Below are 17463 nucleotides of genomic sequence, written 5' to 3' on the forward strand. Positions count from 1 at the left end.
TGACTTTGCCCAATTTGCGACTTTGCCTGAAAGGGAACAAAAATGATTTAAGATCTGAAGGATGGCTTCAACTTTCTGCTTTGTTGCTGCACCACACACCAATAGATCATCTGTAAACATCATTAGTACTCCCTCCGTTCATTTTTATAAGTCGTTTCAGACAACCGAAATCGAGCTGTTTTGCACACTGTCTGAAATGTGTACAACATCTTATAAAAGTGAACAGAGGGAGTAGTAAAGACCGCAATTCGTAAAAATGGACAAAATGTAAACATTTTGAACAACCCGAAAGTTTGCAAGGGGGCGTGGGATACAAATTTGTAAATTCAGTCACAAGAAGCGAGCAAGTAGTGAAAGCACCCCTCGAGTCCGGCATTTCGGAGGCCACCCCCACCCGATCCCGACGACCATCCATCCATCCACCCCCCATGGACCACCCCCCGCGCCACGGCCTCCCGCCGTCCTCCTCCTCCTCCTCCTCCGGCGCTGCCGCGGCGGCGCCGGCGACCTCGCCGGAGTTCTCGCTGCCGCCGAGCCGCCTCCCGCTGGAGGACATCCTCTTCTGCGTCGACGTGGACGCCGAGGCGCGCTCCGAGATGAAGGTCGCCGCCGCGTCCGCGTCCCCCGCCTCCTCCGGCTCCACCGGCTCCCCCGGCCCCGGCGCGCTCATGGATCCGGCGGCGCCCCCCCGCCCCGCGCGCCCGGCGGTGCGGCGGATGGACGCCGTCAAGCAGGCGCTCATGCTCTTCCTCCACAGCAAGCTCACCATGTGCCCCGACCACCGCTTCGCCTTCGCCTCCCTCCGCGACACCGTCTCCTTGGTATTCTGCTGCCCCCCTTGTCTCTTCACTTTCTCGGTTAGATAACCAGACGAGGAGTGCTTCAGTACACGCCCCCTGATTTCTAGGGTTAACGGTTTCAGTACAAATATTGTTCATGTGTGCAAATTTTTGCCACTCACTGCAGATCTGGTTGCTTAACGATTTATGATGTTGCCCATTTGAATGCCAAACCCGAATACATGAAGAAATGGACATGAGAACTGAGTAGTTGCCCAAAATTTCCCCCATCTGAAGAACAATTGAGTGTTATCCCCACAGAATTTTCCGTATTGATTAACCTATGCTAGTTTCTTGATATTCTTCAGCTTGCCTTTAGTGTTGTGGTTTGATGAATTCCAGAAGTTGTTTCTGCAATGTGGTAATGGACTGAGGGATTGCCTTTTGTTATTCTGAAGTTAAGCTTGTAGTTTGATTTGAGCTTTGTGGGTTAATCTCATATATTGCTTCTACAATGTGATGATGAACTGGGGATTGACTTGTTTTATTCTGAATTTAAGATAAGCAAAGAATTCACCAGTGATGCTGCTTCTTCAATTGATACAATCCGGTCGTTGGCTGCTACTGAAACGAGATATGCAGTGGCTGATCTCACTCATCTCTTCAAGATAGCGTACGAGGAAGGGAAAAGGGCAGAAACGCAAGGGCGACTACTTAGAGTGGTAAGATTGCTGCAAGTTGCTCCAATTGCTGGTAACATTTTCTGTCTTGATAGTAATTGTAACCCGACTACTACCAGGCAGAAATGGCATTGTTTCTAAGCATGTGGGAAGCCAGTAATTGGCATATAAATGGCAATGTTTTTTCTAAACAATGCTGTGTAATAATGTGTTTCGACACAAGGGCATGTAAGTCCTGAGCAGGCTGGCGTTGGTCATCCATAATTCCACATCACCACTTGTCATCTAATGTCCTAGCATAGCATAAAACATCAATCATAAACTGCTTAATAAGTAGTTCTGATATCCCCAAGACGAAATAGTGAACAGGTTGACAACCATTATGGGACCCTGCGTGTACAAAGTGGTAGGATACCCACTTGTACCTCTTATCAAAGGTACTAGGGTCATCTGTTGATTGTTGTATGCCCACACCAATCTTCCTTTTGTATAACAATGCCTCCAGTGCTTTGTGCACTATTTGAGATCACTTGCACTGTATTTCTGCATCACCTAGCCTACCATCTGCCTATTTTGGGTGGAGAATGTTCTGATAGCATTCAGAAGTTTCTTTTGTAGAAGGCTCACTGTAGTTTGTGTTATGTATAAAATGCAGTACAATTCTAAGCTGAAAAGGCACAGTAGGTTGGTGTCAACAGAGGGTCGAAAAAACTTATAAAATGTACTCCCTCCGTCTCATAATGTAAACTTTTTTGACACTAATTACATTATGGGACGGAAGGAGTATAAGTTTAACAATACAATTCTAAACTGTTTTTGGTGGAGAATGGTTTGATTTCATTCTTTTTGTATTTGTAAGAAGGCTCACTGCATCTCACGACATGTATAAAATGCAAGTACAATTCTAAACTGGAATGGCCCAGTAGGTTGATGTCCACAGAAGGTTAACAATATGAATAAGTTATGTCCTATATAGTACAGTACTGCTTTGTGTATGTCTGCTGTTGTTATTTGTGGATTGCAACTTGGTTTTGATTTCCATGAGAACTGATTATTCCAGGTGCTCATCTACTCCCGGTCCTCAACCAAGCCCCACCATCTGTGGCCCGTAAAGCCAAAGAACTTCACCATGGACATAGTCTATCTGCACGACAAGCCTACTGCTGATAACTGCCCACAAAATGTGTATGACGCGCTGGTTGATGCCCTCGAGCATGTCAGCCAGTACGAGGGCTACATTCTTGAGAGCGGCCAAGGGCTTGCCCGGGTCCTGTTCCGCCAGATATGCATCATCTTATCACACCCCTTGCTACGCTGCATGCAAGATGACCTTGATATACCCAAGCAAGTTGTTAAGAAAATTCTGGCCATTGAAGGTGTGCAGAGCGAAGATGGCGCTCCGGCCTCCGGCAGCCAGTAGTGAGTCACCCTAGTTCAATGGTATGTGTTCATGAAGCCTGTTCTGTGTGTTGTAAAGGGCCAAGCAGATACACTTTTACTGCTGTGGAGAGATTGGGTTGGCATTGAACATGTATAAATTGCTCCTTTATTTGTATCATATCAGTAACTGCAATCTACCTTGTATTTCCGCAGTGTCGTGAACCGGTGACGAATCTGATACTAGCATTTTTTGCTGGTTTCTGTATTGTGCAGGGGGTTTCTTTTGCATAGAGAAATGTCATGCATCTAGTTAGGTAGTTACAGCACCTTACATGAATTTAACCTGTTTTTTCTCTGGTTATATACATTCAGAAGATCTGAAATGTTGAATGGATAATTCACAGAAATCTCAAAATTCATCGTTGTGGACGACATTTGTGACCAAAAAGGGAAGCAATCTATTACAAGACACCACTCTGGGGCAAAGAAAATTTTAAAAACTGCTTTTGATTGTGTTTTTTGTCCTTCGAATCGATCCATAATTTCTTACTTCCTTTTCCTGTCTCTGGCCACCATTTTCGACTGTTCGAGCTGGCGTCGCCGGTGACGGGGCCGACAAGATGAGCACCCCTCCTAGCCGGTTGCCGCCGGCGATCCATTGACGTTGTTTATCAAGAGCAGCAGGGCAACCACGAGAACATGCCTCCCTTCGGCGCTTCCGGCTCCGCTTCCGGTTTGCTGCTTGCCCCCTCCCCCAGCGCCGTCGTCTCCGTTGCCGGCTCCCCCGCCCGCGCCGTTCTCGGCGTCGGCGGCATCTCGCTAGATTCCTGAGCTCTCTTGGAGCTGTACCTCCTGTCCTCCATCAGGCTGCACATGTCACAATTCACAAGTGTTGTGCATCAGTGAGGAATTACGGACGGATGGACATGGACGTGCATGTGTACAATGCAAAAGACGCGACCGAATGCGTGGCGTACTTGGGGAAGGCGAAGGAGTAGCTCGGGGCGGCGTCGCCGAGCTCCGGGACGGCATTGAACTGCCGCGGCGTGGACGTGGCGGAGGGGCGGGAGACGTCGGCGGAGCTGTCGCGGGGCGGCGTGGCGATGTCCATGAGCTCCGGGTGCGAGAGGAAGTAGCCGGTGAAGTCGCAGGAGGGCGCGACCTGGAGCCCGAACACCGACTCGGTGGACATCATGCTCCAGTCCTTGCCGGGATCCGACGTGTCCCGCTCGAACACGGACGCCGGGATCCGGCCGTCGCCGAGCATCCCCTCCCCGCCGAGCACCAGGGGCGGCTGCCGGTCCATCTGCTGCGGCAGCGGCGGCATGTCGTCGTAGGCGAACGAGTCGCTCGCGGCGTAGCGGTACGCCGGAGCCGCCGCCGTGGCCTCACCGCTGCCCTCCTTGCCCTGCAGCTCGCCGGCGCCGCCTTCCCGGAGTCCCAACGCCATGCTCGCTCGCCGCTAGCTAGCTTATCCAAGAACGGAGGCGAATGCGCACCGACGGCCGGGGCTGGGACCGCGGCCGTCGGACCTTAGGAGATGCTAGGCCGATGGATGACCTCCCTCGGCGTGGGCGGAGCGTGCAATGTGCAATGTGACCGTCGCCGCCGTACGTGGCGCCGTTCGATCGTCGGGATGGGTGATAGCGGCGATGGGCAGCGCCCCCTCCGTTTCAGGTTAATGGTGTGGTGGGTCGGAGGAGGCGGTCGATCAATGGCGATGGTGCCGGGGGTTTTGTGGGATGGAAGGAAGGGAACCGTCGGCTGCGCGGCGAGCGGAGCGTAAATAGAAGATGAGTTTGTGGTTGCTAAGTTAAGGTAGGCTTGGCGCCAAATTTGGAGCAGGGCTTAATAAGGGCTGGCGATTATGCACTCTGGCAGCTGTGCTTGTGCACAACGGCTCAAGAACACCTTAGCCATATGCAAATCGCCAGAAAATTAAGTTTGGCCCGATCGACGTTTTTAGCCGTTGATTTCTGCTTTAAGATTCGTGCTCCCTTTTCTTTTCCTACTCTCTTCCGTGAGTTGTTTTGGGCTCCGTTTTTCAACAACGGACTTGCGTCAGCCAAATCTGTAACGGGCCGAAGCACATTACCCTTTGTTTAGGACTACTAGCAAATATGCCACCCGTGCGTTGCAACGGGAAAAAACAATCAGACTATGTCAGGATAAGATAAGGACTTTAAAATGTCATTTCATAAACTACATATGAATCATGTCACGATGAGATAAGGGGCTTTCAAGAAGTCGTTTCAAAAGCTGAAAACGTGATGGTCTCATGACTTGATCTCCTAAGGCGCCACAATGAAATATCTTTTGTCTAAGCAAGCTGCATTGATGAACCCTACCTAAGCTAGACTGATAAATGATGTGTCTCGCCTTGACCTAGCATCGTGGTGCTTTTCATGACCAGTACAACTACAATACCAGAATAAAGATAGCTATGTTTTGAGGAATATTAGACATTTAGTCATTTTCATATAGCTTACAAAAGTTAACCCATAGAAGTTGTGTTAATTTTTCTGGGGCCAAGCGTTGTATAGAACACAAAAAGCCTTCTTAATCAATGTGTGATGGATTAAATAAAATCATAAAACAACCTCTGTATTTCCCCTAAAAGAGCTTTATCTAAGCGATGGTTCATTTTGTTCGTAATTTACGTCTTTGTTTGAATTTTTTGTGAACATTTTCTAAAATTTCATGGACATTATTTTAAATTTCTGAATATTTTTGGATTCACAATCAGTTTTTAAAAATCATGAACATTTACTTGAAATCGTTATTTTTAAATAATATGCAAATATTTTTTTTTAAATCTTCAACAATTAATGATTTCCCGTACCATTTTTTGATTTCACGAACATTTTATGATTTCTAAAAACTTCAGCTCACAACTTTCTGAAATTGAATTTATGATTTCTAAAAAAAATCTTCACATCACAACTTTCTGAAATTTTGAATTTTTAAAAATCCCGAATTTACAAATTGTTGAATAGGTTTAGGATTCACTGACACTTTTTAAAAAACATGAACCTTTACTTGAAATCATGATTTTTAAATAATATGCAAACAGTTTTTAAAAATCTTGAACAATTTATGATTTCCCTACCATTTTTTGAATTCATGAAAATTTTATGATTTCTAAAAAAACTCTTCAGCTCACAACTTTCTAAAATTGAATTTATGATTTCTAAAAAAAAATCTTCACGTCACAACTTTCTGAAATTTTGAATTTTTAAAAATCCCGAATTTTCAAATCGTTGAATATATCGTGGATTCACGATCACTTTTTAAAAATCATGAACATTTACTTGAAATCGTGATTTTTAAATAATATGCAAACAGTTTTTAAAAATCTTGAACAATATTTTAGTTCCCTACCATTTTTTGCATTCACGAATATTTTATGATTTCTAAAAAAATCTTCAGCTCACAACTTTCTGAAATTCAACTTATGATTTCTAAAAAAAATCACGTCACAACTTTCTGAAATTTGGAATTTTTAAAAATCCCGAATTAATTATAAATAGGAAAAACATAAACAAAAATAAGAAGAAACAGCATGGGACCTCACGCCCATGGCCAGCCCATACACGTGCGGAGGAGGAGGAGCGCTTGCAGAGAAAAGAAGAGAAAAAGTGATCCCCTCAAAAAAAAGTGAAAAAGTAAGGTGATCCGGGGATCGAACCCGGGTCCGCCACACGAAATACTAACCCCTTGACAACTGCGCCAATTTCCTAGTCTTCTAGTTTAAGTGGAAGATCTTATAAGAATCAATCACCGCAGCGAATTTTTTAAAAAAAAAATTGAATCTTTTTCTTTACTTATAGGTGGCATAGTGGGTAATTTATAACAACTTCAGGGGTGATTTAAGTGACCTACGACCAGAAGCAATAGGTGTCTTATTATTAGGGAAGATAAGCACGTTACATGTGACCTAGCCCTCCCCTCTCTCACACTTTGTTCCTTTCTGGTTTTCTGTTTTTATTCGTTTTTGCTCTTTTTTTTTCTTTTTTACCTTTTATTTTTCTTTATTAGTTGTTTTTTGGGGTATTCCTTGGATGCTGAGTATGAATGTATACACACAAATACTATAAAATATGTATGAAAATTGCATTATTACATGATTATTCTTTGCATACTACAAAAAAGTGCAATTTTAGTGCCAAGTTGTGTGTAAGTTTTTTATATAGCATTTTCTTTTTTCTTAGAGGGTAATGCCAATGTCACTAATTCATTGTTCCTTATAAAATTTTATTATCTTGATTCTATTATTATTTCATTTCTTCTGTAAGGTACTACAGATGCCACTAAATCATTCCTTCTTACAAAACTTGTTTTTTGAAAAAAAAATCCCACTGTATATGTTTATTCTTACATATTTTTAAAAAGTGTAACTTTTGTGTGAAAAATTTCTCATTGTTTTCTTTAGAACTATGACTATTTGTGTTCTTTCTTCATAAAAGGTAATACCAATGCCACTAATTCAGTATTCCTGAAAAACCTCACTATTTTGATTTTGTGAGTTTCTACTTTATTTTCTTTCTTCTTAAATGGTAATAACAAAGCCACGAATTCATTCCTTCTTAGAAAACCTCATTATTTTTATTTTGTTTTAGTTTTTGTTCCATTTTCTTTCTTCCTTAATTGTACCCGACTGGTTGCTCTGTTTTTTCAATAACTATTCACATGCTATTTTTTTAATCGGTTGTTTATGTTGTATCTAGTGGGGAAAAAAACTAAAGTTGCCATTATTATCAAAAGAGCAATGTTCTTAATTTTTCCATGTGCAAAATGAGAATCTTGTTAGGTCCATGGCAACTAAAAGCATGTGTGTCCATGATAGCAACTTTCCTTGTGTCTTTTGCCATATCTATCCAAAGAGTTTTGCCATTGCAGTTACAAAATAGTTGGAAATATGGAAAATTTGATCTTTATTTTTTTCCCATGGCATAAACTTTTCCATGTTTGCCATTATGTTTGGAGATCACTCTTTTTTACTACTATATCATGGCAAAATTTAATTTTGGCCATGGCAAATTTACTCTTTTTAACCATCGCAATGTTATTTTATATGAGCATGGCATTTTATTTGTATGATACGTGGAAAATTCATACTTAATGCCATGGCAAATCATAGTTTGGACATGGCAAAAAAAATTGCTGACCACGACACTTTTTTAATGTTTAGCCATGTAAATTCATACTTCATAATATGTAAAATATATAAATGTATTTTTCAACCATGGAAAATTATTGTATTCACCACGGAAAATTAACTCTTTTTTTAGCTACCAGGTCAGTCGCTATGTTTTCTCAATCACTATTCAGACACTATTTTTTCAATAGGTTTTTATGTTGTCTCTAGTGAACAAAAACCCTAAAGTTGCCGTCTTTTCAAAAGAACAATGTTCTTAATTTTGCCATGTGCAAAATGAAAATCTTTTTAGGCCCATGGAAAGTAAAAGCACGTGTTACCATTATAGCAACTTTCGTTGTGTCTTTTGCCATATTTATCCAAAGAGTTTTGCCATTGCAGTTACAAAATAGTTTGAGAATATGGAAAATTTGATCTTTATTTTTTCCCATGGCCATTGCAATAGGTATAATCATTTGAAATTTCTTTGCCATGGCAATTATAAATACGATATCAGTACAACTCAAGATGCATTCACCATTTCAAAAAAATCATGTGTTAGATAAAACAACTTTGCCATACTTTATTTTTCATATATCGCCATGATAGTAACTTTCCTAGTGTCTTCGCCATACCTATATCGGAGAATGTTGCCATGGCTGAGTAAGATGTTTTTTCCATGACATCTTTGATTTTTTTTCCATGGCAACTAAAAAGACGACGTCATTGCAACTTAAGATGCATTTTCTTGTGTGTAGATAAACAAATTTTCCATACTTTATTTAAAATGTACCATGATATAAACTTTTCCACATTTGCCATTATTTTTGGAGATCATTCTTTATTTAGTACTATATCATGGAAATTTTTAATTATGTAACATGGCAAATTTTATTTGTATCCATGGCAAATTTACTATTTTTTAACCATGGAAAATTTATTTTATATGAGTATGGCATTTTTATTTGTTTGAACCATGGCAAATTCATACTTTATACCATCGCAAAGCATTGGTTGGGCATGAAAAATTTATTTTCCTGACCATGGCATTTTTTTTGTTTAGCCATGGCAAATTCATACTTCATAATATGGTAAATTTGTATATTTTTCAACCATGTAAATTTACTCTTTTCTGTTTTAGCTACCAGACTGGTTTCTACGGGGTTTTTCAATAACTATTCATGCACTATTTTCTCAATCAGTTGTTTATGTTGTTTCTAGTGAACAAAAATCCTAAAGTTTATGTCGTTTTCAAAAGAACAATGCTCTTAATTTTGCCATGTGCAAAATGAAAATATTTTTACGTCCATGGCAACTAAAAGCATGTGTTGCCATGATGGCAACTTTCATTTTGTCTTTTGCCATATCCATCCAAAGAGTTTTGTCATTGCAATTACAAATTTGTTTGAGAACATGGAAAATTTGACCTTTGATTTTTGTTTGCCACGGAAAAAAGTATAGACATTTGATATTGTCTTGTCATGCCAACTATAAATACTATATCACTGCAACTTAAGATGCATCCCCATTTAAAAAAATCCATGTGTCTAGAAAAATAATTTTGCCATACTTTTTTCATACATTGCCATGATGGAAACTTTCATAGTATCTTCTCCATACCTATATCGGGAGAATGTTTCCATGGTTACTGAAGATGTTTTTTGCCATCACATTATTTGAATTTTTCATTTTGCCATGACAACTACAAATACGATGTCATTGCAACTTATGATGCATTTTCTTGTCTCTAGAGAAACAAATTTTCCATACTTTGTTTAAAATATACCATGACATAAACTTTTCCAAGTATGACATATTTTTAGATATCATTATTTTTTAGTACTGTATCATGACAAATATTAATTGCGTAACATGGCAAACTTTATGTTTGGTCATGGTAAATTTACTCTTTTTTAACCATGGCAAAGTTATTTTATCTGAGCATGGCATTTTTATTTGTTTGAACCGTGGCAATTCATACTTCATGCCATGGAATTGATTGTTTGGACATAGAAAAATTACTTTTTAACCATGGGAATTTTATTTTCCTGACACATTTTTGGGTTTAGCCATGGCAAATTCATACGTCAAAATGTGGCAAATATATATATATATTAACCATGGCAACTTTATTGTATTCACCATGGAAAAAAAATTGAACCATGGCTACTTTTGTATTATTAGACCACGGTAAAATTATATTTTTGACCATGGCCATTTTATTAATTTAAAAATGGTAACTTTTTTGTTTAGACCATGGGAAAAGTTATTACTTTGACCATGGCAACTTATTGTTTTACACCTTCATGTGTACACCACCATGGAAACTTGTATCGCACACACCATCATAAATTATTTTTTTAATCTTTTTGAAACACGGCTAATTTGTTGAATAGAGCATTGTAAAAAAATTGTATACCATCGCAATTTTGATCATATGGAAAAATCCATTAGAATCTTTCACATTTTTGTTTTCAAATTTCTGTTTTTTTTTCATCTTTCTTTTATATGAAACAATGGCAATCTTAAGTTAAAATATAATTTGCTTGTACCGACATGGCTTAATACATATTTGTTAAGCTTTTAAGTTTTGATCCATCTTGAACATTGATGGTAGCTTTACTTGTTACATATGCGTTTTACATAATAGGCGATTCCATTTTATATATGATGGCAAATCAATCTTTTTGGTTCTGTTCACAAGGGTGTAATGTTTGCTCCCTTCGGGTTTTGAGCTTTTTTGTAGTGCAACAGTAGCAAACGGGCTTTGCTGGCATTTTTTTGTTTCAGCCTGGCTGGATCGTGACCGATGGACTAGCAGTATTAGCGCTCAGCCTATTCGTTCGTTCATAACTCATTCCCGGATCGAATGTTTTGTTTCAGAACAATCGCCCCCAAGGAACAATTTATTTGATCTGGGAGCTACCTAGATCGAACGTTACCGAGATGTCCTAGTCCAAAAAATATGGTGTGTATTTTGCGTACTGTTGGGAAAAAAATGAAGCATTGCGAAGGAGCCTGAGGATGGAGACATGATTTGATATGTACTCCCTCCGTCCAGAAATACTTGTCGGAGAAATGGATTTATGGGGGAGTACCATATTATTGAGTAAAGTGCATCCTAGGTCCTTGAACTATCTCAGAGGTGTCACGTAGGTCCTCGAATTATGAAAAGTGCCATCTAGGTCATCATTGGTCCTTTGAAGTACAATAAGTGTGTGCTTACGTCACACCTAAGTTGTTCGAGGACCTATGTGGCTATGTGACATTTCTAAAATAGTTTGAGAATTTGCATGTCACACATATTGCACTTTGAGGACATATGATGATTTTCATAGTTCGAGAACCTAGCGTGACACCTCTGAAATAGTTCAAGGGCCTATGATGCTCTTTACTCCAGGAAAGGTTATATAGTATTTTCCAATAGATAGTTTGATTGTGACACCTTTGAGAGAATAGTGCGTGCAGAAGATGGACACAAACTCATCCCGCTTAGTATAGATCAACAAAGTACGAAGCTGGTTGAAGCTAAATCTTTCACCATAGCTCTCATATTGGACCAGCACAACAAGATGTAACAATACACTAGCCGAATATACAATCACATAACAGAGTCGACACCGGAAACGTATGGTACACAACATGCATGCCCTGAAATTGCGTGACCTTGTGGATGTACTTAAATATCCAGGCGAAAAGCACACAAGGAATTAAATTGTTTGATGTCTCCACGTTACTCTTGATGTCCTCTAGATGTATCCGTCAGAGCATCTACAATAGAAGAGACAACTCCAACAGAAGATGTATATTGGATATATAAAAGAACAACTCTAATAGAAGATGCAAACGGAAATGTAAAACTATACTTCAACTGGTACTTCATTTGAAACATACAAATTCAAATATAGCAAATTCAACTACTACTTCATTTCAACATAGTTCTCATTAAAACATAAATTAAATGATTACTACATTCATCAAGTTATTACTACAACTAGTTCGAACTACTACTTGAACTACACTGAAGATAAAACTACACCTCATCACCGGAGCTCTTGAACTGCTCCCAGAACTCATCCTTGTCTGGGTCATCGCACCCCTCGTCCTCCTCCTCCGAGTCACCCAGTCACCCCCTATCTGGGTCTTCTTTCTCTAGCCTTCTTCTTCCCTTGTACTAAAAAAACCAATAAAATGAAGTTTGTAGGGATTAGTGGCATTGGTATTACCCTTTAAGAAGAAAGAAAGTAAAAAAAAATCTAAAAAACAATGACAAAATTTGCAAAAATTAACACAAAAATTGTGCTATTTATAATATGCAAAAATAAGCATATAATAACGGAATTTTCACAAAAGAAGTTTCCTAAGAAGGAATGGATTACTGACATTTATATTACCCTTAAAGAACAACAGAAATGAATAAAAGCAAAATAATCAAAATAATAAGTTTTGTAAGGAAGAATGATTTAGAGGCACTGGTATCACCCTTAAAAAGAAATAAAATGAAATAAAATATATAACAAAATTAAAATAGTGATGTTTTCTAAGAAAGAATAAATTAGTGGCATTGGTATTACACTTTGAGAAGAAAGGAAATGAAAACACAATTTAAAAACTAAAAATTTGCGCACTTTTTTAGAATATGCAAGAATAGGCATAAAATAGTGGAATTTCACAAAAAAGGAAGTTTCCTAAAAAGGAATGGATTGGTGTCATTGGTATTACCACTAAGAAAGAACGAAAATGAAATAAAAATTAAAAATAATCAAAATTATGAAGTTCTCTAAGAAAAAATGAATTAATGGCTTTGATATTAGCCTTTTAGAAGAAACAAAATAAAATAAAAATAAAAAAATTGAACGTAATGAAGTTTTCTAAGAAAGAATGAATTAGTGGCATTGGTATTACCATTAAGAAAGAATGGAAATAAAATAAAAACTAAAAATAATCAAAATTACGAGGTTCTCTAAGAAAAAATGAATTAGTGGCTTTGGTATTAGCATTTAATAAGAAAGAAAATAAAATAAAAACTAAAACAAAATGAACGGAATAAATTTTCCAAGGAAGAATGAATTAGTGGCATTGGTTTACCCTTTAAGAAGAAAGAAACTAGAAATACTAAATCAAACAATTACAATTTGCGCATATATACACAAAAAAGCGGTTGTTAAAAATATGCATGAATAAGCATATGATAGCGGAATTTACGCATAATAACTTCTAAGAAGGAATGAATTAGTGCGATTGGTATTACACTTAAATAACAAATAAGTTACTAAAGCAAAATCAAAATAACAAAGTTTTGTAAGGAAATATAAATTAATGGCATTGGTATTGCCCTTTAAAACGAATAAAAGTGAAAAGAAATAAAAAATAACGAGATTTTATAAGGAAGAATGAATTGGTGGCATTGATATTGGGAAATACTGAGGATCAACCGGCTGATTTCTGGGAAGAAGTACGCCACCTGCAGCAGTTGACACGTGTCCTATGGCCCCCACAACACGTTGCCATGATTCCAGAAAAATTTCACGCACTTATCCCCACCCGTCTTCTCCTTTCCTCGTTGTCCCCATGCTAGTCCAGCCGCTACCGCGGCGACGCGCCACCGCCACCACACGCTGCTGCATCTCCTTCCACCTTGCCCTACCATACCCAATCTCTCCTTTGCCCTCCTCGATGCAGCCCGCCCGGTTCACTCCGCCATTGGCGATGGCATGGCCCCGTACAACCGCCGGAGCTCCAATACCCGTCGGCCACCCGGCGGCGACAACGCATCCCTACCGATGGGGAGCACCATCAACCTCGCCGCACCGCGTCGTACGGCCACGTCCATCATTGTTGCAGATCGACGGCAGCGAACGGCGACAGTGCAAGTGGGCGGCTGCATTTTTGCAACATGGGTTTTGTTGTAGAAAATTACACGCGACGAGATGTTGTGATTTTTTCAACGGAAGTTCTTGCTACAGAAAATTATAGAAGAAGAGGTTTTCTTGCAGCAAGGATTTTGTTGCAGGAAATAAGAGAGAAGAAAGTCTCGCAACGAAGGTGTTGTTGCAGAAATACAAGGTTTCGAAACAAGAGATTTGTTGCAGAAAAAATAAAGAAGAGGAGCGTAGAAGGTCTCACAATAAGAGTCTTGCTGCAAAAATACAAGGTTTTGCAACAAGAGACTTGTTGCAGAGATAATAAAGAAAAAAAATAAACAGTATGAACATCTCGTATCATCGAATCGGACAGCTTGCGTAGCGCGCCCCATTGATATTACCCTTCAAGAAGAAAGAAAATTCCCTTCTCAAAAAAAAGCAAATTTCATCATAAAGAAAGAAAATCAAACAACTAATTCAATTAAATTACACAACTTGTCATTGTACACGTCACGCGCCTTATCGTCCACCGCGCGTCGGTCCATCCCCGCTCCCACCGTCTACCTGACACGCACAGGGCACCGACTCCCGCCGTATCCGCCCGCGCGCGGGAAGCCTGAAAGCGAGGGAGAGTATATGTCCCGTGCAAAAGACACCGACGGCAGCCCGACGACGCGTGAACCACCGCCTCCGCTACTCCCGCGAGCATGAGTACACGCTTGCCCATGCCCAGCAAGGAAAGGCGCAATCGCTCCCACGGTTATACCTCGTCTGCCCGATTGGCGCAGGCGGAGCGCTCAACCCTACCCTAGTGGCGAACCGCAATGGATGGCCGGTCGTCGTCACGGGGACGCGTCGCCACTCGGCGCTCGCGCATCCACACAACGTTTGCACCCTGCCCAGAGCTGAGCATCGGACAAGAGCGCTATAAAAGCCACTTCCCGTGCCGTGCTAGCTTGCCTGGCCGCCGCGCGCACCGCACCGACCGCACTAACCATACTCGTCTCGCTCTCCATTGGCCTCCTCGTCCTCGTCTCCCCCGGGAAGCAGAGCACCGTCGACCATGGCGGGCCGGGCTGCCATGTCCGCCGCCGTGGCCCTGGCGCTGGCGCTGCTGGCGGCCGCGGACTCGTGGCTGTACGAGGAGTTCGCCACGGAGGGCAACGTGCGCGCGGGCTACGACGCGCGGGGGCAGCAGGTGGCGTCGCTCCTCCTCTACCGCCAGTCCGGCGCCGCCTTCCGCTCCAGGCGCAGCTACCTCTACGGCCAGTTCAGCGTCCAGATCAAGCTCATCCCCGGCAACTCCGCCGGCACCGTCGCCTCCTTCTACGTACGTAGTATTCGTTTCATTTCGAATCGAGCACAGAACAGAATATATATCTGTAGTTGACATTCGACTGACGGCGCCGGCGTTGCTACGGGATCGATTTGGTGCAGCTCTCGTCGGGCGACGGCCCCGGGCATGACGAGATCGACATGGAGTTCATGGGCAACAGCACCGGTCAACCCGTGGTGCTCAACACCAACGTGTGGGCCAACGGCGATGGCAAGAAGGAGCAGCAGTTCTACCTCTGGTTCGACCCGGCCGCCGACTACCACACCTACACCATCATCTGGAACGACCGAAACATCATCTTCAAGGTGGACGACCTCTTCCTCCGCTCCTTCAAGCGCTACGCCGACCTGCCCTACCCGGGCGGGCAGCCCATGTCGGTGCACGCCACGCTCTGGGACGGCAGCTACTGGGCGACGGAGCAGGGCAAGGTGAAGGTGGACTGGTCCGCCGCGCCCTTCGTCGTCTCCTACCGCGGCTACTCCGCGGACGCCTGCGTGCCCGCCGGCGACGGCCGCCCGCTCTCCTGCCCCGCCGGCACCGACCGCTGGATGAAGCGCCAGCCCAGCGCCGCCGAGCAGGGCACCGTCGCCTGGGCCAGGAGGAACTACATGCACTACGACTACTGCCAGGACGGCTGGCGGTTCCCGCAGGGATTCCCCGCCGAATGCTCCCGCAACTGATGACCGACTGATTCGTCGCCGTCGTCCACTGATGATTCCCGGACGTACCGATTGTTCTAGTTTACCTGTGGTTTCTTGGCTCACCACTGATGATCTGCCATTTTGCCTCCCATTCCCATGTACTGCTGTTCTTGATCTCCTACCGGCAGTCCGGCACCTGCACATGGTGTCAGTCTCGACCAGGTACAAACGAAGCATAAACTATACCGTGAGATAGAAAAATCACATACGACCTGGATCGTAGGCAGCCAATGTGGAGGCCCTGTTCTGTATGCGACAGCTGGCAAAACCGAATCTCAAAGGAGCGTCCTTTCCATTGTTTCCCTTTGCCAAATATCTCGAAATAGCCTTTGGCCCCGCTATATTAATATAGCAACCCCCGATACACCATAGAGTCCAACACGGGGCAAAAACCACAATCATACCCAAAGAAAAAAAAGGCAAGAGAAAAAAATGCCAAAAGCACCGAATCAACGAAAGTTGTAGTATCCCGCAACAGATGCGCCCTCCAAGAATTCCACCACACTCTTATGCCCCCGAATTGCCGTGTATCAAGCAACACCTTCAAGAAGAACTGCGACGACGATGACGCTGCTGCCCGGACGAATCCTAGGATTTCTCCCGGTACACGGATGGAATCGGTGGAGGAGGACTCCCGACGCCCTTCAAGAATGATGGTAGCGCCCACAGGCGTCACCGCGCCAGTGCCGGGCAGACCCTACAGGGGTTTCTCCTGACCCCTCACACCCACAACCCAGGACCAATCGTGGACTCCACCTTGCCTTCCACTCGCCAACATGTGCCACCACAGTCACGAAGATACTAGTGCCCTCTCACGACAGCAGACGCTGCAAGGCCGGCCAGACCAAAACGAAGCCACCGTAGATAGGGGTCGGCAGTACCGCAGCCACGTGGGAGGGGACAACCTCCACCGGCTCACGCGGTAGCAGACAGGACGCAAAGAGCAGGAGCACACTAGGCCAACTGCTTTGCCTGGTCCAGATCAGGCCCGCTACGCTCCCGCCGCCGCGCTGCAGCACAGTAGCCGCCGCCCCACGTCGCCTGTAGCTCGCCGGCTCCAGCCGGAGGCGACCTGCAGGAGTCCAGGTCGGCTCGCCATGACCCAGGTCAGGCCCAGAGGGCCCGGTTCTGGGCTTTCGGGGCGCCGATGGTCAACCCCCGCCACAGCTGCCAAGGGGCCGTGCCGCCGCCACGCCCACCGTACAACCTACACCGGAGCACCACCAGCCAAACCACACCGCCTCCGGAGACGCTTGCCCGAGCTAGGATCTGCGCCGGGAAGAAGAAGGGGGCCGCCACCGCGGGCCAAAATGACGCCGCGCGGGCAAGCGCCCGGCCGCGCCAGCCGGTGACAACGGCGGGGGAGGGGGAGGGGCAGGTGGAACGGGGCTTAGGCGGCGAGGGAAGGAGAGGCCACCCCGGTAGCCCCGCTCGAGGAGGCGGCCGGGGGGGGGGTAGTTCAGGTGATTCTCAATTACTGTAACCCCAAACTCATAGCCGCCGGTGTGATCCGCCCGGTTGCTCGCCACATCGCCGGCGTGCTCACGTGGCTGGCAACAGTGACGTACGTCGACTGCCAAGTTCAC

At 43.4% G+C, this 17463-nt stretch overlaps 3 protein-coding genes across 3 annotated transcripts; 2 read left to right on the plus strand and 1 right to left on the minus strand.

Annotated features, from left to right (window-relative positions):
* Positions 1-389: 389 nt before the first annotated feature.
* On the plus strand, positions 390-3051 carry LOC119287707. Its single transcript, XM_037567302.1, has 3 exons — positions 390-821; positions 1340-1501; positions 2520-3051. Exons 1-3 carry the CDS (start codon positions 429-431, stop codon positions 2877-2879), a joined length of 915 nt encoding a protein of 304 aa, XP_037423199.1. The 5' UTR covers positions 390-428; the 3' UTR covers positions 2880-3051.
* A 173-nt stretch (positions 3052-3224) lies between these two features.
* Positions 3225-4540, minus strand: LOC119287708. Its single transcript, XM_037567303.1, has 2 exons — positions 3817-4540; positions 3225-3706 (listed from the first exon to the last, which is right to left on the minus strand). Exons 1-2 carry the CDS (start codon positions 4287-4289, stop codon positions 3511-3513), a joined length of 669 nt encoding a protein of 222 aa, XP_037423200.1. The 5' UTR covers positions 4290-4540; the 3' UTR covers positions 3225-3510.
* Positions 4541-14812: 10272 nt separating this feature from the next.
* LOC119287710 (xyloglucan endotransglycosylase/hydrolase protein 8-like) lies at positions 14813-16174 on the plus strand. The gene is made up of 2 exons (XM_037567304.1): positions 14813-15170; positions 15278-16174. The coding sequence occupies exons 1-2, from the start codon at positions 14904-14906 to the stop codon at positions 15854-15856; spliced, it is 846 nt and encodes a 281-aa protein (XP_037423201.1). The 5' UTR covers positions 14813-14903; the 3' UTR covers positions 15857-16174.
* Positions 16175-17463: the final 1289 nt, after the last annotated feature.

The sequence above is a fragment of the Triticum dicoccoides genome, chromosome 4A (assembly GCF_002162155.2).
Source record: "Triticum dicoccoides isolate Atlit2015 ecotype Zavitan chromosome 4A, WEW_v2.0, whole genome shotgun sequence".
Classification (NCBI taxonomy): domain Eukaryota; kingdom Viridiplantae; phylum Streptophyta; class Magnoliopsida; order Poales; family Poaceae; genus Triticum; species Triticum dicoccoides.

What these genes read in the sequence shown, in the direction of transcription:
- LOC119287707 (XM_037567302.1), top strand. Translation starts at nt 429, where the DNA reads ATGGACCACCCCCCGCGCCACGGCCTCCCGCCGTCCTCCTCCTCCTCC. An exon ending in TCCGCGACACCGTCTCCTTG is followed by an intron (nt 822 to 1,339) that starts GTATTCTGCTGC and finishes TCTGAATTTAAG; the next exon opens with ATAAGCAAAGAATTCACCAG. An exon ending in AAGGGCGACTACTTAGAGTG is followed by an intron (nt 1,502 to 2,519) that starts GTAAGATTGCTG and finishes TGATTATTCCAG; the next exon opens with GTGCTCATCTACTCCCGGTC.
- LOC119287708 (XM_037567303.1), bottom strand. Translation starts at nt 4,289, where the DNA reads ATGGCGTTGGGACTCCGGGAAGGCGGCGCCGGCGAGCTGCAGGGCAAG. An exon ending in TACTCCTTCGCCTTCCCCAA is followed by an intron (nt 3,707 to 3,816) that starts GTACGCCACGCA and finishes TGACATGTGCAG; the next exon opens with CCTGATGGAGGACAGGAGGT.
- LOC119287710 (XM_037567304.1), top strand. Translation starts at nt 14,904, where the DNA reads ATGGCGGGCCGGGCTGCCATGTCCGCCGCCGTGGCCCTGGCGCTGGCG. An exon ending in GCACCGTCGCCTCCTTCTAC is followed by an intron (nt 15,171 to 15,277) that starts GTACGTAGTATT and finishes GATTTGGTGCAG; the next exon opens with CTCTCGTCGGGCGACGGCCC.